Here is a 23,897-nt window from a genome sequence, read left to right as displayed (position 1 = left end):
TGGTGATAAGCAGTCACGCTAGCCTATGATGCCTGCCACTCTAGAGCCTCCACATGCGCGTTGCTGGCCCTTTAGGGTACATTTCCACTCCACTCCACATTAACAGTTCTCAACTAGCTCGCAGGATAAGGAGTGTCCGCGGGAGAAAAATCCTCCTTTTGCGGTAACCGACGTAACCGTATTTACCATAAACTTGTATTATGGTGAGGTTCAATGTAAGTAAATTGTTGCAACCCAAAGGAAAACTCTCGATAAAGCGTTATATCGAACACGAGAGAAAACCAAAACCTAATAATCATCGGTTTTTCTAGACATAAATCTGCGCATCCTCACACCCTGAACCCGTATATGGTCACACACTTCTTCTTCTTCAACCTAGCGGGACCCTGGCGCTAGGCCGGGAATACGGCTTTCCTGCTCAGTCTTCTCCACTTTGCCCGGTCTTCGGCATTCTTAGGCGTGATATTGTTCTCTTGCATATCCGCTTCCACGACGTCCAGACAGCGCTTCTTTGGCCTACCGGGGCAGCGTGACTTAGGACCTTGGACAATGAGATTAAGGCATCTGTTTCCGTTGTAGGTTTAGGAGGATTTTTCTCCCGCGGACGCTGTTAAGGTTGCCTTTCCACCAGAGAGGTGTTATGGATGCGTCTGATATCCACAATCAGCTTAGTCGACCCCGTTCCCACTAGAGCTATACTTTGTGGAACAGTGAACATGATTGGTGGATATCAAACCCGTCCACGTAGCACATCTCTGGTGGAAAGGTACCCTAAAGGGCCAGCAACGCGCATGTGGAGGCTCTAGAGTGGCAGGCGTCATAGGCTATCGTGACTGCTTATCACCAGGCGGATTGTACCCGTATTTACCATGGTGCGGTACCTATGAAAGAAATTACATTGCTAAAATTTATGTTTCAATCACTTCCCTTCATCAAATTTATGATTTTTATCAGTTTTTATTTTATCAAAATAGTGGAAAATTATTATATTTTCGCTAAACATCAACGCTATAATTTTTTTGACGCCCCTTTCACCATAATTTGATACCAGAAACGATTTTTAAATTTTAGGATTTTTTTTCCATACTAATTTTTCATACAAATTTTGGCGGTCGAAAAAACGCATTTTGCACAAATATATTTTACTATATTTTTAGTATGTCATAAAAACACACACAGAGAACTAACAAAACCAAACTTCGGTTCTGTGGGAATTATTATGACCCCAAACGCTATATCTCCTCCACTATGTTACTAGAAAAGTAAAAACACATGAGTTAAAATTACGGTTTTATTTAGCACCTAACACAACCATTAATGCATTGACTCAGAACGGTCCTTGTACCCTCGAGTGTAAGGTCCTGGCCATCCGAAATTCTAACAGAAATATGTATAGACAAAAACGAACCATAAGCTTAGCTTAGGACCCTTTTGTATTGACTTATTCTGTGATATTTTTACGGGTCACTTTGACAACCAATTAAAATAGCAACGTACTACAATCAAATTAGGTATAGTGGATGATAAAAAATGAAAAACAGTTTTGATGATATATTTTTATTAAAAATGAATATAAAATACAAAGCTTACAGAAGCTCACTGTACCATGTTATAAATAAGCAAGATATTAAAATGTAAAATATTGCACTGCAAAGCACCATTACATAGTGATATGCTTGTGATGTATATAAAAAATAAAGTGTAAATAGAGTAAAATCTTCATATTAAACTTAACAATATTTGCAAGTACACATGACATGGTAATCACATGGAATGTCAGATTCTTAGATCACAAACTAAAAATTTGTCAACATATAAAAATGGAACACTTAGCGAAGGCACATCATCTAATGCTACTTATGGAATGTGAGTTACTTAAATGCAGAGACTAATCTTTTCAATCAAACTGTCCAGTGACAGATTTTATAGAAGTACTAGTTTTTTCCCGCGGCTTCGCTCGAGTTGGAAAGAGACAAAAAGTAGCCTATGTTACTCTCCATTCCTTCAACTTTCTCTACTTAAAAAATCACGTCAATTTGTCGCTCCGTTTGGCCGTGAAAGACGGACAAACAGACAGACACACACACTTTCCCATTTATAATATTAGTATGGATCTATTCACTCGGTGGCAAAGTTTGTTTATCCTTCGTGCCTTGAAAGCCTCGCAACGCTCAAGATTCCACTTTTCGAACCACTCGATACGCTCGCGTTTCAATTTTGGAATTTTTCACTTGCTCGGGTATCAATATTGGCACGTGCGGTTAAATAACTAATCCCCCTTGTGAAACAAACAACTATTTTTTTCAGTACAGAAGGTGTTTTTTTTAAGCACTAGTGCGAGAAGTGGTTTATTATATTATATGCCAGGTCGAAACTTCGGAGGGCCATCTGTACTGAAAAACGTCGTACGATACACGTGCGAAAAGGAAATTCGTAACTTGTGTCGATTTAAAACACTCCCTTCGGTCGTGTTTTAATTTATCGCCACTCGTTTCGTACTTCCTTTTTTTCACACTTGTATCGTAATGTACTTCACTGTTAGCTTCCATCATATTTCACAAATGCGAGAGAAAGAGTATAAATTAACATGTCAACTTTTGAGCACGATATAAACATTCTGTTTTGATCTATAAAAGTACATTCTAGATAAATATATCAGTATCACTCATTTCAACACAGGAACTGAGACCAGACTCACAACAATCTATATACGTAAAATAATTGTATCTTTGATACGTTAAATTACGAGTATTTCAGTGCTCTATGTACAAAATATAACAGAGAGAAAAATAAATTATAAAACACATTTAAAAATGCCTGATATTAGTAGGTACATTAACTAACGCTTACAAGTTAATTTGATATACTTAAATGAAAATCTGTTCAATAAAGGAATGATGTTTTTATAGTTAATAATATTGTTTAGACACTTGTATACGAGTGCTAGGAATGTGCACCTATTATGGAATATATTTCATACGGGACAGAACTATAGGCCCATATTTTTTTATTAAAAATTTTGGCAGCGTTTTCAGCCAGGCTTGATTCAACGAAATCTGTAAATTCTGCAAAGTTAACACTAGTGATAATTTAGCTTTGATATGTTATTCAAACGATTGCTAAGGTTAGTAAGGTAAATTCTGTCCAAAATATTGGAAATAACATTTTTGTTTACATATCAATAATTTGGCTACATTTGGGTGTATTACTACTGTTACATTTTTTAATAACGCTCTTTATTAATGTATAGCCTGATTAGCTTCGATTTGCTGTGTTAAATATAAGCCAGTGGTCTCCAAAGCAAACCACGACCCTATTTAGGCGTCTAACTTTGATGTTGCTGTTTGAAAATAGGACGACTATACAGTATACACTGGCGTTCGCAACATTTTTTGGGAATTTCCGTAGACGTCTGCTGACGTTGCGTTATGCTGCGTACATTGAGTGTTGTTGATGTGTCTGTTCACAACAGTGGTTGATGCAATGGGCCCTTACACTTTGTTTTAATTCAATTGGTGCAAAGTTATATAGACACTTAGACTACATTCTGACAAAATAAAGCGTCCTAGTGGCCTTTGGAAGAAAGTTTGGAGACCTCTGTTGTAAGCGGTTACTGTAGTTTAGGAATGTCTTCGAGCATCTTGCGGTAGCGGTCGAGCATGGGCGTGTATATCTTCTCCGCGTCTGGATATGGAGTGGCGACCGGGGCTACGGTGGGCTCCGAACCTGAAACAAGATATTTTAAAGATTGTATTAGTCAAAAGCAGCGTTTTTCAAACTATTCCAGTCGGGGGAGGGGAGGAAGAAACATTATAAAGACGTGGGACAACTGAACACATCACATATTATCTATTAGTTACAGAAAGGGGGGGCGTGGACATTTCATTTTTGGCGGCAGGGAGGCGTGGTCAAAAATAGTTTGGGAACCCTTGTGAAACTTTCATGGAATTTCCAAGAATTCAATTTTTTGGAAAGTTTCCGTAAGTTTAGTTTGAATGTTGTTTTTTAACATTAAGTTATTTAACCAGAATGGTAGCTTGGGCAGACTGGTGACTTATGGAATGGTTTGTAAGTCATTTGAATTGGTGGAAGTTTTATGGAAGCAAGAACTTAAACCGAGATTTAATTACCAGTAAGAGAGACTCCCGTCTTAGCGCTCCACACTTCGGCGGCACGAATGGCGGCGCCAAGGAGAGCGGCATTCGCGTGTTGCTCCTGAAACACAATATTATGACTTCAAACGACCGCTTTCGGTTTATCTATATACCCCCCCTTATTCATAAACGTTTACTAAAGTTATCAAGCCGATAAAGTTCGTTTGTCCCTTTCCGACGTAATAATATAATTTATTGAAATTAATTTCCATGGAGTACCTAGTCTGTTCATATTCTTTGATGAATACTTTTGCATGTTAAATTGTATCTTGTTATTTAATGCATGTTAATTATAAGATGTAATGTTTTGAAAAGAAGTTGCCCGCCGAGTTTCTTGCCGGTCCCATAGTGGATACCTCCCTCCCAACTGAGGGGGGACTGAAATCTTCTCGAGGCTGAGGCGTAGGGTTAGAGCCGGCGTAGCTTTATTTGACGTTCATATGCGCATTGTAATATGCCTACTTGAAAAATAAATATTTCATTTTCATTTATTGGTGTGATAGAAAGGGACAAACCAAATTTATCGGCGTGAGAACTTTAGTGTACGTTTATGAATAAGGGGGTAATAGTTAGAGTGGTGTTCAGATGTTTCTCTCCGTGTAACTATGTAGATGTAACAGAATGCGACTGTACTCGTAGATTGTTTTAGATACCTATTCACTGTTAGAAAAACAAGGGTGGCGTCACATTGATGCACAAAACTTTTTTGTATGATATCTTAGGCAGCAGACGAGCCGCCTGACGGGAAGCAGTCATCGCCGCCCATGGACATAAGCATACGTCATCGATTTTTTCAGATTTTAGACCCTACACCGGTCAAATCTTACATGAAAATCGGCTAAAAAAACAAAGTGTGATGTAAAGCTGGATTTTTGGTATGTTATTTGGAGTCCTTGGGGGAATGTAAGACTATATTTTGCAAGCAAAAAAAGAGTGTGCTAACTTCGTAATTTAAAAAAAAAGTAAAAAAATCGGACTTTTTTTGGTTTTTATTTTTTTATTAAAAAACTATGTGTTTTTGGTCAAAAGTTGCTGTGTAATGTTGAAAGCGCATTAAATTTCAAACAGTTTGACATCTTTTTTATCAATGTCCGTCAAATAGTTTTCGAGATATGAAGCGTCAAAAAAGGTTAATTTTTGACGCATTTATAAAATGTAGCGTTTTGCCAATATTTTTAGACAAATATCTGCAAAATACTTCATGATATGATATATATTGCAATATAACATTGTATAAAATTTATTTTGCTTTAGTTTTAGTGCAAATAAAGGTCAGTAAGACGAATAGTTACTTTGGTAAACAAAAAAAAATCTATAAATAGAGAAGCCAAGAGTCTGGTAAATTGGTTAAGCTAAAATAGTTTACGCTAAAAGTTTTAGGTTGAAAGTGCTATCTATTCGATCTAACTTTCTTTGATATACGTTTATCTGAAAAAATTGTCTCAGCTAACTTTGCATCGATTTGACTATTACTAATGAAGAAATAAAATACAGTAAAATTTTGAAGTTTAGTAAATTAGAAAGATAAAACAGAATTAGTTACATTTTACTTTTTCCTTTTTGAGGGTCCTGGTCCTGCATCTTGATGGCACAACTCCTGTAGTGATAGAAAGTCCACTTGAGTTGTATTTGACCACCAATTGCTGTGGAATAAACTACGGGAACGGAAAGCGCCCACGCCAATTATTAAGATACTGGAGAAGTGGTATTCCCAGCAGAAGAACGTAGTAAGATGGAAGTCAACTCTGTCCACAGCCAGCGGGCTAAACTGTGGCGTGAGACAAAGAGGCAGTATGTCTCCGGCTCTCTTCAGCGTGTACATGGATGGGCTGTCGCAGGCTTTGACCAGTACCGAGGTTGGCTGCTCCATCAATGGGCAAATGATAAATCACATCGCATATGGAGACGATGTGGTCCTACTAGCACCATCTGTGGGAGCTATGCGTAAGTTACTTGCAGAATGCGAGAGATACGCCCAGCCAGCATAACATGAGATACAATCCGGACAAGTCTGAATTTATGCTCATGGAGGCAGCACATATGCCCACGCATGTACCACCTCTTTTGCTTGATGGAGTTCAATTGCGGAGAGTACACGAAGTCAAATATCTTGGCCACATCTTGTTGTCCAGTTTAAAATACCAGGAGGACATAGAAAGGCACAGGCGAGCCACCGCAGTAAGGGCAAACATGTTGGCTAGAAGATTCGCCAAATGTAGTGACAGCGTAAAAAGACAGCTGTTCCTCAGTTTTTGTACAAGCGTGTATACTGTCGAGTTATGGTCCGACTACACCTGCGCGGCGGTGAGAGACCTGCGCGTGCAATACAACACATACTATGTACTGATATTTCGTTAAACGGAGAATACTATGATTCAGGCACATCCACGACAACGCTCGTGAGATTACATCGATGTTATTGGCCCTCAGTGATATGCTTTAAAAACCAGTCCGTACAAGAACAATTTCGGAACAATCTGATTCAATTAATGAGGGTTTTCTACTCGTAAATATTTTTTTCCGCCAAGCGGCGATCCTGAGGTCTTTCTGACCGTAAACTTAACTTACTAAATGAATGTTGATTTGATATACGCAAATATGTATCTGAGTAATACTATAACAGCCCCCAAATAATAATAATTCGTTCTCCGCTACGCCTCTTGTAAATATATGTAAACTATCCCATTTGGCCATTACCATCCACCGATTATTTCTGATCCAGTTATACTAGACTTATGATATAATCCTATTTTTTTAAATAACTCGCACTCTTTTGGTCTTAAATGAAAGCTAGTGAAATTTTCTACATTTTTATTTTACAATTTATGTAATAGCCTGAGTTGTTTTGCTGATATCTGTCTCAAATATTAGCAAAACGAATATTTTCATAGAAAGGGGAAAAATGGTCTTCTTTTGACGCTTCATATCTCAAAAAATATTTGACGGACATTGATAAAAAAGATGTCAAACTGTTTGGAATTTAATGCGCTTTCAACATTACAAAGCAACTTTTGACCAAAAATGCATAGTTTTTTTAATAAAACGGCAGAAACCAAAAAAAGACTGATTTTTTTACTTTTTTTTTTAAATTACGAAGTTAGCACACCATTTTTTTGCTTGCAAAATATAGTCCTACATTCCCCCAAGGACCCCAAATAACATACCAAAAATGCAGCTTTACATCACACTTTGTTTTTTTATTTCTCTTTTTGACCAGTGTATTTTTAAGTATTGTGTTTATTATCAATACATAGTATAAAACAAAGTCGCTTTCGCTGTCTGTCCCTATGTATGCTTAGATCTTTAAAACTACGCAACGGATTTTGATGCGGTTTTTTTAAATAGATAGACTGATTCTTAAAGAAGGTTTATATGTATAATACATTTAAGTACCACGGGCGAAGCCGGGGCGGGCAGCTAGTATTATATGTAATATTATTGTTAGAGTATTTTATCTGTAGTTATTACTGTATTTGTGTACATCTATATGTTGCATTACTTATGTATGTTTATTATGAGTTATTTTAGTATTGTATGCGCCTTAGCCGCCTCTCACATTTGCAGTCTCACTTACTAGGTGTGCTGGAAGAAATTTCTTTTTAGAAATAATCTTTTTGTACGTGAAAAATAAACTACAAATAAATAAATAAGAATGACGTCAATTTCGAAACACCCCCCCCCCCATCTATCATTTACCGTCATCCGCAGACCAACCCCCCCCTAATTTAGAATGACGTAATTTATGGACGGCCCCATAGTAGTTGCGAGGGTGATTTTATACGTAACAAACAAAGGCTAATTATAATATTCCGCTTTGATATCATCTCGCTCGAATCTAGAGCAGAGCCCAACTGGGGAAGTACCTCCGCCTTACAGAAGACCGCAGCCAAATAGCACTAGACCCTACTCATAGTGTTGTGTTCCTGCCGGTGAGTAAGGCTGCCAGAGCTCAACAAGGGCGCGGTGTGCCGGCGGCGGAAGAACCTACGGAACTAATTTGTTCCGTCTATTGTCCTTTGAGTCGTCGGCAACCCTCCTTAGAACTTGTACACTCCTTTTTGCTGTGTACTTAACAGAGCAAAAGGGAGTGTTCAAGATTCTAATGGGTTGGCAACGCGCATGTGACACCCCTTGAGTTGCAGGCGTCCATGGTGACCGCTTTCCATCAGGCGGACCGTATGCTTGTTTGCTACCGACGTAGTATAAAAAAGGCAATTATTAAATACCTGAACATAGACAGAACCAAGGACCATTTAATACTAGACTGATATAGCCCATACAAAAAAGCGTACCCCTGAAAAAAGCTTAGTTTTTGCTTTAAAACTAGATGGCGTTGTTTCGTAACCCGGGAGTGGAAAAAAACATATTTTCACACATATTTTTACTTGTTTTTATATTATACTATGAATAACTATCAAAAAACTTTATTTTAATATCAAAATATTGGCTCAAAACACAATTTTTACAAATTATATTTTTTGGTCGGCCTCGACGTAGTTGTGATCGCTTCGCTGGCTAAGTTTGTTCGCATGTTGTCTAATTATTGCCAAATAAAATGACTAGATGACGTTGGTGGACTAGGAAAATGTCACATCCGTTTCGTTGTTCATTAATATAATATACTTAGTGATAATAAACCTATATGTTGAGCTCAAATACGTTCAACAAAACGCAATCATTGTGCCAACAGATGTGACATCTGACATCCATGTCACCAAAGCATGTCACATCACAAATGTCATTGTATGATTTATTGAATATTCATAATATGGATATTAAATATTTTAGAATCGCAGCAGCAATGCGAGTAGAGATACAGAATTAATAACGGTATAAATTAATAATTGTATGACCAATGACCTCATACATAAATTTACCAGTTTAGGTGACAGAAGGCGAATCCAATTTGTAAACATTAAATGTGCTAAGGAAAAGAATCTTTCCGATTTTCAACGGGACACGGCTGAAGGGGCGAGCTGGTTTCGACTGCGCCCATGCATCTCAATTGTCCAGAAAGTTCATTCGAAGATCATTTTGCTTATAATAATCTGAGTAATCACAGTGAACGGTTTGACAGTATTTCAGCTAACATGTAGAGAGACTTGCTAGCTTCGTCGGTCAGGCTTCGTCTTGGACACAACGCGGATAGTTCAGCGTTTCTTGTATGTCACTCCGAGCACCCTAACCATCGGCAGCGTAGGCCATGCACTGGCCGACTAGGTGTGGCACTTTGGATTACGTTTTTATAATAAATTAATGATAGTTTGTATTGTTTTGGTAATATATTTTCTACTCGTATACTACTCGTTTGGTACTCGTATAAACCTAAACTCTGACATAAGTAATAATTAATGAGACTAAATTTAATGCGTTTTCACATTATCCGATCCGATATCGGATGTAGGACTGATACCCCATACATTACAGGCGCTATCTTGGATTTTTTCCAATGAAATCCTTCCGACATCCGATATCGGATCGGATAATGTGAAAACGGACTAAGACAATAGATACCTTGTTAGTGTTATATACCTATGCCTATGTATATCCCACCAAAAACATTCTGTAAAAAATAGCCGTCTCGATGGAGCTGCTTGTTTATCTCTAAAAAGTAATGAAATCTACATAAAGTTCCTTACTGCGATTTCTTTATTATTATAGTTAACTAGCCTTTGCCCGCGGCTTCGATCGCGTTAAATTCGAAAATCTCTCCACAAACTTCCATCCTCCATTATAAGGAAGTGGGGGATATAAAAAGAGACAAAAAGTAGCCTATGTCACTTTCCATCCCTTCAACTATCTACACTTAAAAAATCACGTCAATACGTCGCTCCGTTTTGCCGTGAAAGATGGACAAACAAACAGACACACACTTTCCCATTTATACTTGACGTGACTTGGCCGTTGAAGTGTAGCGGTGCTGGCGACAGATTGGTGCAATGGTGTCATGGAGCACCTGGTTATAAACTTCTTTATACCCTTGTGTACAAAGAAGTTTATAAGTTTCATATTCGATGGTCCGAGCTAAGGTTCGTAAAGCCATGAAGCCGAGCTGATAATCATTGACGCTAAACGCCGATCGAAACGCAGTTTGAAGTGGGCGATAGACGTACGATACGAGCAAGTATGCGTACTTATGGCTCGACGACCTTTGTCGATTATGTGTCACCGTAAGTGCGTTTTCACATTATCCGATCCGATATCGGATATCGGACCGATAATCCATACATTACAGGCGCCATCTTGGATTGTTTCTATTGAAATCCTTCCGACATCCGATATCGGATCGGATAATGTGAAAACGGTCTAAGTACGCGTAAAAACCGCCGCGCATAGTAGTCGACCATCCAACGCGTACTTGCTCGTACGCCTATCACCCACTTGACGTCGCGCCAACACTTTATGGAAAAGCGGGTTTTCGACAACTACCAATAAGATTTTAGACATTCAAAAATCTTCAATAATACTCAACTGTTTCGGTCACACTTGTTCAAATATAGGATAGGATTGGTGTGAGCGAGACGGTCAGGAGATTGATTGTCAACATGATATCTATCATAAACACCGTTCGAAATGGCCTCATTAAAATCTAAATTTTAAATATATTGAAAGTAATATTACTAATCATTGACGTCACGCTCAAAATGAAAGAGATAGAAAATTTGACAGTATGGTACTCTTTTGCATGATTGTCATAATTCAAAATAAGAACGATGGCTTGCGTTGTAAACAGGGACCGAAACATGACACGGGCCCCTAGCGTCATCTATATACTTTTCACTGTATCACTTGTAATGCCGTTGAACTACCGCGTGCGTATTTTAAAAAAAAAACGACATTTTTATTCAAATGACACTCTTAGTGACATCTAGCGACATAGATTTACGGCTGCCAACGGGGTACGGTGTTTAGTATGGACTCTGCTTGGTCCTTTATAATCGTCCTTGCGGTACGAGTTGTTTAGTGATGTAACTTTGAAATAATGACACTGTTATGTACTGTTACTAATACATTTTTAAATATCGATAATGAACAGAGTGCTAAAAGTTTGAATTTGACAACCTTGTTGCCGAAATATTTTATTAGTGTATACTTAAAATCGTACCGATATACTTGGACGTGACCGTATGAACTGATAGCGCTCTTGAAATCGTTCAGGTCTATATTTAAAACTCGTGAACATCAGCTGCTGCTAAGTTGGTGGATTAAAGAGTAGCCAGCGTGCCTAATAAATATTTATTTTTTGAGTTCTTACATACTTTAAAACATCTGTTGTATTATCGACGACGACCGGTCTGGCTCAGTCGGTAGTGACCCTGCCTGCTAAGCCGCGGTCCTGGGTTCGAATCCCGGTAAGAGCATTTATTTGTGTGATAAGCACAGATATTTGTTCCTGAGTCATGGATGTTTTCTATGTATATAAGTATGTATTTATCTATTTAAGTATGTATATCATCGCTTAGCACCCGTAGTACAAGCTTTGCTTAGTTTGGGGCTAGGTTGATCTGTGTAAGGTGTCCCCAATATTTATATTTATTTATTGTAATATGCCTACTTGAAAAATAAATATTTCATTTTCATTTATTTATTATTCCAAAGATAAATATCACCCCGACTGTAGATTACCTAAAACTACCAACAGACAAGTTATGTGTAATGAAACTGACACTGACCTAAATGGAAGCCCATATCCTCAGCATGAGCTCGTCGCGCCAACGCCTGTCCTTCTAGAAGAGCACGAGCTTCGAATTGCGGTGCTGGGGCAGATACCGCGCGACCAGAACTTTCCACCAGCCAACGGCCAGGGGCGCAGCGAGGAACGATCTCTGCCGTGTCGTAGTAGATACCTGTATGGACAACAGATATTTTAATGGAGGGATCATAGCCGCAACTAGTTACTTTTAGAAGGGAGACAGTCTATGATTGCTTTGACATTTAAAATAAATATCAGCTGAAACAATCAGCTTTAGAAAACAGATTCTCTTTTAGTCTTAACTCGTTCCAGCTAATCACTATGATTCTGACTAGTAAGTGATCTACTGTAGCTCTAAGCAGCATTTCTCTATGATTCTACTTAGTAAGTGATCCGTTAGCGAAACACAGCAAGGAAATATATGGGGCCTCGGCTGATCCTGCAAGTAGCCTATTAGAAAATTCAATATAATATAAAAATTTACCCATATGACCCATATTTCATCTGACAGTAGTTCTCAATAGGTCATTGAAGGCGTCCCAACTTGGCCCAGCTAATCTCTCTGATTTTGCCTAGTCAAAGAGCCGTTGGCAAAACACAGTAAGGCCATATAAGAGGCCTCGGCGGGGCCTACTAGAACGTCGCCCACAAGAGAATCCTGTTGATCAATTTAGTACAATGTTAGTACATACCCATATAACCCATGTTTCCTCTGACAGTCGCTCTCAATAGATCATTGAACGCATCCCAACTCGGTCCAGCCAGCCTATCCCTATGGTTCTGTCTAGTGAGAGAGCCGTTGGCGAAACACAGTAAGGCCATGTAAGGGGCCTCGGCGGGGCCCACGAGCACGTGCCCCGCGGGAGGCGCCTGCGCTTGCTCGAGGCCGAGCAGCAGGGTGTCGGAGGTGCCGAGGCTGAGCCCCACCCAGCCGGGCCGGAGGCGTAACCCTGCATAAAATATAAACAGTTAACTATATCATTTAATGCATAAAAGCGCTGGTGGCCCAGCGGTAAAAGCGTGTGACTTTCAATCCGGAGGTCGCGGGTTCGAACCCCGGTTCGTACCAATGAGTTTTTCGTAACTTATGTGCGAAATGTCATTTAATATTTGCCAGTCGCTTTTCGGTGAAGGAAAACATAGTGAGGAAACCGGACTAATTCCAATAAGGCCTAGTTAGAAGGTCAGATGGCAGTCGCTTTCGTAAAACTAGTGCCTACGCCAAATCTTGGGATTAGTGGTCAAAGCGGACCCCAGGCTCCCATGAGCCGCGGCGAATGCCGGGATAACGCAAGGAGGATGATGATGATGATGAATATTGATGAATTATGGATCATTTAATTGTCATAATTAAAATTAAATTACTGAATAGATTGAATTTGACTGTTATGCCTAAAATAATTCCATGTTTTTTTATCTTAATGACGTTGTTCATAAACGCTTTATAAACCTGAATTAGCTAGGTAACAATCGATTATCGTTATCTGTTATGTTTGGCTTTTGATGAACGAAATATCGTGAGTTACTTTCTGAGTTCGGAGGTCAAAAGGAGAAGTAGGTCCTTCGTTATAATATTGACTTCATGACGTTTTCATGGTTAAGGGGCCCCACACGGTTTTCATCGATTTTTGTCAAGTTTTGAGTTAGAACTCCTAAATTTGCACTACAGATAGAATTATTAGACCAACGGCCATCGGACCTTCAATCTTTTATCTCTATTCGGAAGAGCCATTTTTTGGAAAAAATAACACTTATTTTATTTTTATTTTTTTAAACAACGTCTAAAAAAACACTTTTATCGAAATTTGTTTTTAGTGAAGGATGTTACATACGTGAAATCAACATGTTTGTATTTACCTTTGACTTTCTAAATATTCAAGAGAGATTTTAATTTTAAACCAATTAAAACCAAAGTTACGACCAAAAAAAAACAGTTTTTGACTCTAAACTTGTTCAACTTTGATGTCAAATATCACAGAATCAATGAGCTAAGTAGTAATTATGAGATACTATTTTATTTAAAGACGACGCTGTTATAATATAAGCTTTTAAAAGCTTTAGATAATATCAATGGATTCAAATCGAAGGTCATTGGCGCTGGGAACTCCCTTAACATCTCTCAAATATAACTTTATAATGATTTTTACGACAAAAACATCAAAGTGAGGACGTTATCAGCTTACTAATTCATACAGATTGCTGGTGGTAACATTAGTTAAACGATTAAATTATCTGATCGCGGTATATCTTATCTAAGACGCATTACGCCGACTTCTTATCCGTCACTCGAGATAGCGCTGGAATTACTTTATAATGGGTTAGATTATACTTCTAACACGTTTGGGATCAACAAGTACAAGTTATCTTATTAAAACATACCTAACTGTGAAAATTATCAAAATTAAATAATAAAAATGATTGTAGGTAGTTCTTTTTAACAAGTGATTCGAAAAAATTGAGATACCTACTTACAAACTTTATTTCAAAACCAATAAGGTTATCCATCATCTGTTAATAGAACACAAGTATCCATATTTAATACTTTAATATTGTAAATGACAAACAAACAGACACACACACTTTCCCGTTTATAATATTACTAGCTTTATCCCGCCGCTTCGCTCGCGTAAAAGAGAGACAAAACGTAGCCAAGTCACTCTCCATCCCTTTAACTATCTCCACTTAAAAAATCACTTATAATATAAATATATTGTGTATTGATAAATCTCACCCGCTAGAGCAGAGTTGTTGTCGCCCGTGAATGCGACCACTTGGCAGTCGGGTTTGAACCCGTACCGCTCCACGAAGTATGGCGCGATGGGTCCTAGTACGCTCGCAGTTGGTATTGGAGTACCCAGTTTTTCTGTTAGTGTTTCGTCACCGCAAGCCTAAAAATGAACAAATATTGTAAAACAATTATAAACAACTCAATTTAGATTGGAATAAATATATAAATACTAAAATAATTTGATTGTTCCCTGCCCCAAACTCGATTTAGTTTTACCGAAAATTCAATGACAGTTGTGTTATGATAGTTAGATAAGCATGCGTTTCGGGGCGCGCATCCGCGCCACGCCGCTTCAGTGTAATCCGCCTTCACATTTTGGGATAGACGTAACCGCCCCAGGTGGCGTGGCGGCGGCGGGGCGCGCGCCGCGCCGCTTGGCGGCGCGCCTTAGTAGGAGACGCTTTTTGAATCTGGCGTGCTTAAACGCGACGGCGCTGCCTTAGATAAGCATGCTTTATTGATAATCCCTTACTGGGATATAACCTAGACCTAGTATCTTGCTTAAAAGGCTGAAGAGCAGTAATGACATACAAAATCACCTTCAGGCAATCCTCATTCCAACTCTTGCTATGCACATCAAGTAGATTCATCCCCGAACCATCAGACAAGTCAATATCAGCTATCCGTCCCAGGAACAGACTACAAGCAAACGAAGACACTAGAGATATTCTCGAAGCCGCCTGGTATACTCTTGGCTTGGTTCGGGACATTTTGCGGATCTGAGGCCCTGTGAAACGCTCGTAGGCTGTGGAACCGGTGATTTTGGCGAGGGCCTGCAATGGAAAATTTCATTTTATTTTATTGAAAAACGAATTCTTCATTAGCCGGGTCGGGGGCTTATTTCAATTGGAACAGAGTTACATTTCCTATTTGAAAACAAGATAAATTAAACCTTATTACCTTGACTAGTAATTTCAAGTTCTATTGGCATTTTCTTTGTAGTAAGTTTAGGGGTTGAGGTAAGGTGCCAATATGATAAAAGTATGGAGGTTGAGCCAGCAACCTTGCTATTATTATTATTATTGTTTCTCCGTTTTTAAACTCTCGGGTCTTTCGAGCCCGGTCATTTATAAGGCGTGCGTGGGGACATAGATCCAACACGTAGAGGCCGTTTGGAGATATTTGATGTCATGTAGAACGCCTGCTGGAACCCATTCACGGGTACATGAATAGATACCCGTGAACCGGTTTCAGCAGGCATTGGAAACTATTGTCAATAAAATGGAAAGAATAGATCAGGTCTATGGGTTGAAGTTTGGATGAGTTATGAAAATGGGCTATTGCAAAGGTCCGGACACCTACCATAACATTGCGTTAACAAGTTATCGAGGCAGGCGGTGACTCGCCACTCGGTAGATGGGCACCTGATTTGCCATCATAAAGACGGCCAGGCGCAACACCGGCGTGAGTGGCTCAGGGGTGTCGAGAGGTGGTGCTGCGCTTTCTCCGTAGTTACTCGCGGCGTTATGCCCTTTAACACTTCCACCCCTGGAGCGACAGCTCAGACGTTCCTCTCTGGACGGCCAATGAAGGCAAGCCAGAGCTGAGAGTCCTGCGGGTCCCCTTGGGGTTCCACTCCGGCCGGCGAAGACACGCCGGAGACGGAGACCCTGACCGACTCTCGGGAACACTCGGGTCCGTGGGGTCGTCACTCCCCAACAGCTCGCCACAAGCTGCCCTGCGGGCTTATTATTATTATTATACTCTTTATTTATTTTCTTTCTTAGGCTAGGCTGTTTATAATATGAATATAAAAGTAAAATACAAAAACACATACAAAACAATATAAAACACATATAAACACATTATAAAAAACCTAACCTAGGGTGCCGCCAGCAGCGGGGCAGGGCCCAAGCTGCCGGTGGTTAGGGCTGCAGAGAGAGGAACCGTCGAACTATCCGTGCTGTGTCCAAGATCACCGCCTTCTGCATCTGGCCCTTGATCCAGCCACCTAGCGAGAGTCTCTTAAGATGTTGGTCGAGACTCTTCGCTATGAGACCGTTCGCTGAAACGACTATCGGAACAATGATCGTTGATTCAACATCCCACATGGCGGTTATCTCGTGAGCCAAGTCTAGGTACTTACTGGACTTGTCCTTCTCGGCTTTCACGAGATTCTCATCATGGGGGATGGTGATGTCAACGAGCACTGCCCGGCGTTGCAGTCGATCTATTATCACAATGTCCGGTTTATTGGCTACAATAGTCCTGTCAGTGATAATAGATCGATCCCAATAGAGCGTGGCACGACCATTTTCGAGAACTGGCGCAGGTAAGTACTTGTAGTACGGTACTTCGCGGTCCACAAGGCCGTATTGAAGAGCAAGTTGCTGGTGAATAATCCTGGCTACGAGATTATGTCTGTGCAAGTACTCGCCGTTAGCAAGATGAGAACAACCGGAAATAATATGCCTGAGTGACTCTCCGGGACGGCGGCATGCCCGACAAATGTCGACCGTACCGTCCTTCAGGATATATTTCCGGTAGTTGTTCGTCATCATAACTTCGTCCGCAATTGCACAGGCAAAACCCTCGGTTTCTCCGAAGAGGTCCCCGAATCGTAACCAGTTCACCGATGCGAGCAGATCTACATCGGGTCCCGTGAGGGCCTTGTAGAACCGCCCGTGTAGCTGCTTGCTCTCCCATACCGCCTTGCGGTCCGCAGTACTTAGTACCACAGGTTTGCGCCAGTTCTGTTTCGCCAAGGAGAGCGGCGTGAGGTTTCCGTCCACTGCCACCACATCACGATGCATCCCGCACTCGTTGTTAAGGAAGTAATTCCTGAGATTGTACACCTCACGGTTGTGGAGATCTTTGGCGTTTAGGAAGCCTCGACCTCCGCACTTCCGTGGGATGTACAATCTCATAACAGACGAGCGCGGGTGTAACATACGGTGTGTGGTAAGCAGTGAGCGGACCCTCCGATCCAGGGCGTCCAGCTCAGTCTGGGTCCACCGTAGTATGCCAAAGGAGTATATGAGTAGAGGCATTACCCAGGCGTTAAAGGCGCGCACTTTGTTGCCTCCTGACAAAAGACTGTTAAGGACTTTTGTCAGCCGACTGAAAAAGCGCTCCTTCACCGACCGTCTAATGCCAACATCCTCAATACCCAACGACTGTGACATACCAAGGTACTTATAGGTTTCTGATTCAGAGATAGATCTGAACGACATCGTCTCAGAAAGTTGTAAATTTTCTGAATTTACAACCTCCCCCGCTGCACATGCATGACCGCACACTTATCGACACCAAACTCCATTCTGATGGCGGTACTGAAAACTTCTGTGGTTTTCAATAGCACCATCAGGTCTTGGGTGTTCGGTGCAAATAGTTTGAGATCGTCCATGTACAGAAGGTGAGAGATGACTTCACCCTCTCTCCGAAGCCGGCAACCTAGCCCAGAATCCTTCAGCAGCGTGCTGAGGGGATTCAGAGCTAGGCAGAACCATAATGGACTCAAACTGTCACCCTGGAATATTCCTCGCTCAATCCTTATGAAGTCCTGCGGGCCAGGGGGCCATCCCTGCCTCCTGGTTGACGAAGGACTGTGGTCCACTGCCTCATACATGCAGCCAGGAAGGATATTAAAGCTGCATCAAGTTTATACAGCTCCAATACCCTTCTCAGCCATGAATGAGGCACCGAATCATAGGCCTTCTTATAGTCAATCCAAGCGGCCGAAATGGCCCCCTTGTTCCGCCGAACTTGTTGGCAGATGGTCATGTCTATGAGGAGGAGCTCTTTAGTACCACGGGACCCAACCCTACATCCATTTTGAGCGGGAGCCAGAATGTTGTTAGCGACAATATGCGCGTTAATTTTTGCTCTCAAAATGGATGTAAGGAGCTTGTAAAGTGTAGGCAAGCACGTGATGGGTCTGTAGTTTTTTGCTTCCGTGGTACTACCGGACTTATAGAGCAGGAAAGTAACACCAGTTGTTAGGGAAGGTGGGAGAGAACCAAGATCGAGGGCTTGTTGAAATTGCGTTGCCAAATGCGAGTGCGAGCATCGAAACCATTTTAGCCAGAAGTTGTGCAATCCGTCCGGTCCAGGACTTTTCCAGTTCTGGGCCGTACGGGTAGCACAACTTACGTCGTCGGGGCTGATGGTGATAGCCCCCATAGGCTCGATGCTCTCGCACTCGCGTTCGACAACGGTCATCCACTCACCCTCCGTGTGTTCGACGGGCACCGACCAGATGCTACGCCAGAAATCAGACATGGCAGTAGCATCCGGCAGCCGCACGTCAGACACACGAGGGTCGGTTTCCTCCCATCTTCGGTATACTTTCCTTTGGTCGCTTTGAAAAAGACGATTCTGCTGGAATCGGTCCACACGCTTTCTGTAGCGGCGAATACGGCTTGCCCATGCATAGACTTTCTGCTTCAGGAAGTCGATGCGCTCTGTGACATTGGCCAAATAGTCGCGGGGCCTGATGTCCGTCCCCGCGAACGCCTGGTTCACAAAGCGCATTACTCGGGGGCGATTATTACCCCTCTGAAGCAGATCAGCTTTGCAATGAGAGTCCTAAACGAGTTGATACGACGCTCGATCCGTACTTGCCATGCAGGGACACCTTCGGCGGTCCTAGTTGCACGGTCAGCGTCCGGAAACTTGACTCGAGCAACACGGCACGCCGCGATGGCCCCGCAGTACATGATCGAGTGTGTATCATCTAGATCTTTACTAGTCCGCATATATGGATCTAGTAAAGCATTTAAGGCTCCTATTAGCGCTAGATTGCGTCTATTCATAGGCAGACGTGGTAATCGTGGCCTAGGATTGCTTGTGGAGCGATACTGCGTAATCGCCTCTTCCAAAGACCTCCTCAGTTGCTCATTGGCAGGCTCACTCACGCTCTGACTCGCGAAGTCCCCGCCGTCGTTACCGGAATCAACCCGCGGCGCATCCGGTGTCAGGTCGGGTTCGGGCACCGGGTCCGGCGACATGGCGGGCAAATCCCGCCCCGAGGCAGGGTCCGCGCGAGTAGCGAGAGCCTCCTGGCGGAGCCGATCAAGTGTGGCGTCATCCAACCGCTTTGACCGCTGAATGACGCGCACCTGATCCGATAGCCGCTGCTCCGATACGGTGGTGGATGGCTCGAGTGCCTGAAACAGAGGCAGCATTCTCGAACGGTACGCGGATAGCCGGGTTCCCCCCTCTGTGGCCCCGTAATAGGCGCGCATGACATTCTCGTTTATTTCTCGAGTCCATGTCATGCGACGCACTACACCACCGGCAGCGGGAGCCGTGGGCGGGGCAGGATGTCCCGCAGGCCCCAAGCGTGCCGGCAGCGGTGGCCGCCCTCGTCGCGCAGGTGGTGGCGGCGGCGGCGGCGGCCCGCTCTCGTCGCTGGACCCGTCGGTGTCGGGCGCCGTGGCGAACTCGTCGCCCGACGAGGATGCGGACGGGGAGCTGGACGAGGCGGGCGGGGATGGTGGGCGTGCGTTTCTTTGTGCCGCTTTGGTGCGTGACCTTGTTATCATTTTCACAAATTTCACAATGCACTTATCGCCGTTTGACAGTTCATGCTGATATCCGTGTATTTTGATAATTGTACCGTTGCATGTTCATTGTTGTACATGATTTAATGTAGCGTAAGAAATACACAAAAACTGAACCACAAAAACCAAGAACGGCGATAAAAATACTATAAAAATAAATAAAATTGTGAAAATTTATCCAAAGACACGTCCGTCAGTGTCAGCGGTTTTTTTTTTTTTTAATATTATTATTATTATTATTTGTAAAGCAGGCAGGCAGTTGTAGTAACTGATAAAGCCTGTATCCAGTTGTCGGTAGAGGTTTCAGGTGTTATGTGGAATTAGCACTGTGCTTGTCTAACTTATTCTTGAATTCGTTTACACTTTGGGCCGATATTACATCCTCCGGGAGCTGATTCCAAGCTTTTACCACTCTATTACTAAAGAAATGTCTATGAGGATTGTTGTATGACCTGCGAGAGACCAGTTTATACTGATGACCTCTCAGACGGGTGTTGGGTGTATTTTATTATTATTTACATATAGACCATGGTTATATTGTTGTGAGTCATACAATTAAGCAATTTCACAGTTTAGCTCACATATTACTAGTCACTCAAACAAAATGTGTCATGTTCAAGCATATACACAAGTTAAACCTTAAAATTTGGTGAATGAGTATTGAGTATGTCACAACACAGCAGTCTCACTCACATTTTACTCATAAGCTATACTTCGTTTCTTTTAAGATTAGAATTATCTGTCAAACGGGTAAACAAATAAAAAGTGGTCGTAGACCTTTTATTTCGGCCGATACCACTGATTTCTTGGAACTTATGTACATAGTATTATAAGTTATAAGTTCCAAGAAATCAGTGGTATCGGCCGAAATCGAAGAAGGAAGGTCTACGACCACTGCTTCTTTGTTTACCCGTTTGACAGATAATTCTAATCTTAAAAGAAACGAAGTATACAATAATCATACCTCTGAGCCTCCAACAGCCTCTTCCAATGCTCTGCAGTCTACAGTAGTGCTGGAATCCATCCACACCGGAGAGTCAGCCACAAAGGCAGTGGCCAGTTGCGTGTGCAGGAACTCTTCGGAAGACAACTTCGAAAGACGGGCTTCACCGTCTTTGGACCACCATACTGAGCCATGTTGCTGAAGGCATTAATGATTGATAGTGCAATGTTTTGTATTAAATTGAAATTTTGATTTCAATTGAGTAATAAAAAAACTGTTTGTAATAGGTAATATTAAATCACAATACATATTTAAACTCACACCTGTATTTCCAAAGGGGGTAGGCAGAATACATAAAACTGCTCAAGTTTCAGTGCCACCCTTGCCAGTACTAAATCAACAAGCCTTTTGTTCTGAATAAATGTTTCATATTGACTTCTGATAGTTCTGATTTTAAATTTAGACCAAACCATCTACAGACAAAAGCATAATTTATGTTTGAATTTTTGCCAAAAATGATTCAAAAACTTTTTTTTTTAAATAGGTAAATTTCTTTGACGGTAAACCCTTTAATGTTTATTTGTGTGATGAGCACAGATCCTGAGTCATGGATGTTTTCTATGTATATAAGTATTTATATATTATATATATCGTTGTCTGAGTACCTGAACACAAGCCTTCTTGAGCTTACACTCATCAATCTGTGTAACAATGTCCTATAATATTTATTTTATTTATTTATTTAATGTTTCTCCTACTCAGAATCACGAGCCCTTTCAATTCTACTAGGTAAAAAAAAGCATTTTTTTCACTTTCTTACCATTTTTCAAAGACTTTGTACAGCGGTTACAAAGTGGAAAGTATACAAAATAATAGAAACTTTTGGGACTATTTTTTGTTTCTTGTTTTTTGTCCTAGATGGAAAGGGTTCGTGATTTTGAATAGGAAAAACAAAATTTACCTACCTTAGAAAAAATAGTGAAAGGTGATTGTACTCGCGAAAATGCCCTGATGCCAAATATCCATAAAGATTATTTATAACAGCAGACTCTCTAAGACCTCAAGTTCAAGTTAACAGTCAAGTAACAAACCTGTGCTGCGCCAGACAGTGCTTCAACGGCGGAGAAGTCTACTCCAGCAACCACGAGCCTGTCCATCACCATGTCCAGGGCCTTCACCCATAGTAGTGGAGGCGCTGTCACCTCACCCCGCTCCCCGCGTCGCACACCACCGGCTGTCCTGAAATGGAAATGTTGTTTTTAGTAAAAGTGACAGGAAACCACAGAACTGCCGTATATAGAACTGAATGGAATTCCATGGAAGATAGGGTGAACAGTGGATATGAATATATTGAGAACAGAAGAAATAAAATAAATTTATTCTTCTTCCATGCATACTCAATTACATCACAATCATTTTTATAGCTGTTGGTGTTACTAAAATATGTTGGTATGTGAAATAGCCTTAGGTTTAGGTTTTTCCACTTTTTATATATAAAAAAAAAAACAAATAATATTTAAAAAAAACAGCACTTAGAAAGATTAACAACATTAAATTTCACATCTGCCTTGCACTACCAACTTGTATATTATAGAATATTTAATTATAAGAAAACATTTTTTTAAAACAAACCTGAATTCTGGAAGATCAACATCAAATTCCACATCTGCTTCTTGAAGTATTCCATAATCTTCGTCTATTACTAGTGCTTTGAGCTGCAACAATATTCTTAAGTTTTAACATGCCACAAAAACTGTTTACAAGACAAGTAATGTAAGTATGACTACATCATTGAAACCTGAAAGTTTGTAAACAAAACAACAACGGTATTCGAAAAATTGCTAATATGATCTAATGCTTATCTCTTTATTTACGTCAGTAGCAATCGTCAATTATCAATTTGGTCAATCAGTTTAAATAAATAAAGCACAGAGGCTATCTCTCAATAAGTTCAATGTCAAACTAGGTACTTTGCTGTTTTCGTTTCTACGATATTGCTAAAACTTTTGATCACACATGACACTTCATTTGTTTTAACACAAATACCTACTCACCTTACTAGCATTAAAACAAAACACTATACACGAGCACTAATTATTAATTCTAATCAAACTCTAAAGTAATTAAGTTATATCTGTCGCGCTTAAATAATAATTTTGACATAACTTTTGCAAAAAAAGAATCAAATGAAATGGGAACCAAAACATAGACACTAATCATGTTTTTTTTTACAACTCACCCTCTGTGTACTAAAATCAAAACCCAAAAAAGTTTTCTTCCGTGTGACTTCGGTCATTTTTTGACAGCCAATGACTAGGTGCGTTCGGGAGCGGGTGTGTTCACCACTTCGCACCGCTCTCGTGACTGAATGCGGCTAATAAATATTCGTAACAATACAGCGCGGTTACACGCTATCATTATAGACCAAAACTATTGTATTTTATTGCTCCAAGCTAAGCATTTCTTAATCAATCTCGCAAAATTTGACATAATTTTGATAAGAAATCAGCAACGTAATCGCGTCGCGCGTTAATTATCCTCTATTCTTATTTTTACCGTAGGTACCTACACGTGTAGTGACTTCATAAATAAAATTTAAGAGTCTAACTAGCAAGCGAAAGATTCCAATATTGAACCGCGAGCGTAGCGATCCGAGTGGTTGAGAATGTCGAATCTTGAGCGTTGTGAGGGTTTGAAGGCACGTAGGTTAAACAAATTTTGACACTGACTGAATACATAATTGTCACATGTATATTCAGGGTTATTTGTTTATTTTAGGCTCTGCCACTTAACCATATTCCCTATCAATGCGAAT

The 23,897-nt window shown here is 40.8% G+C and overlaps 1 protein-coding gene across 1 annotated transcript; it reads right to left on the bottom strand.

The window, feature by feature from the left end:
* Positions 1-2,887: 2,887 nt before the first annotated feature.
* Positions 2,888-23,475, bottom strand: LOC125234882 (xylulose kinase). Its single transcript, XM_048141305.1, has 11 exons — positions 23,322-23,475; positions 22,715-22,797; positions 22,174-22,321; positions 21,104-21,280; positions 15,175-15,408; positions 14,579-14,735; positions 12,540-12,797; positions 11,828-12,001; positions 8,381-8,391; positions 4,131-4,215; positions 2,888-3,726 (listed from the first exon to the last, which is right to left on the bottom strand). The coding sequence occupies exons 1-11, from the start codon at positions 23,376-23,378 to the stop codon at positions 3,611-3,613; spliced, it is 1,500 nt and encodes a 499-aa protein (XP_047997262.1). The 5' UTR covers positions 23,379-23,475; the 3' UTR covers positions 2,888-3,610.
* Positions 23,476-23,897: the final 422 nt, after the last annotated feature.

The sequence above is a fragment of the Leguminivora glycinivorella genome, chromosome 2 (genome assembly GCF_023078275.1).
Source record: "Leguminivora glycinivorella isolate SPB_JAAS2020 chromosome 2, LegGlyc_1.1, whole genome shotgun sequence".
In the NCBI taxonomy this organism is placed as follows: domain Eukaryota; kingdom Metazoa; phylum Arthropoda; class Insecta; order Lepidoptera; family Tortricidae; genus Leguminivora; species Leguminivora glycinivorella.
The sequence above is the reverse complement of the archived record's forward strand: the minus strand, read 5'-3'. Positions and strand labels throughout refer to the sequence as shown.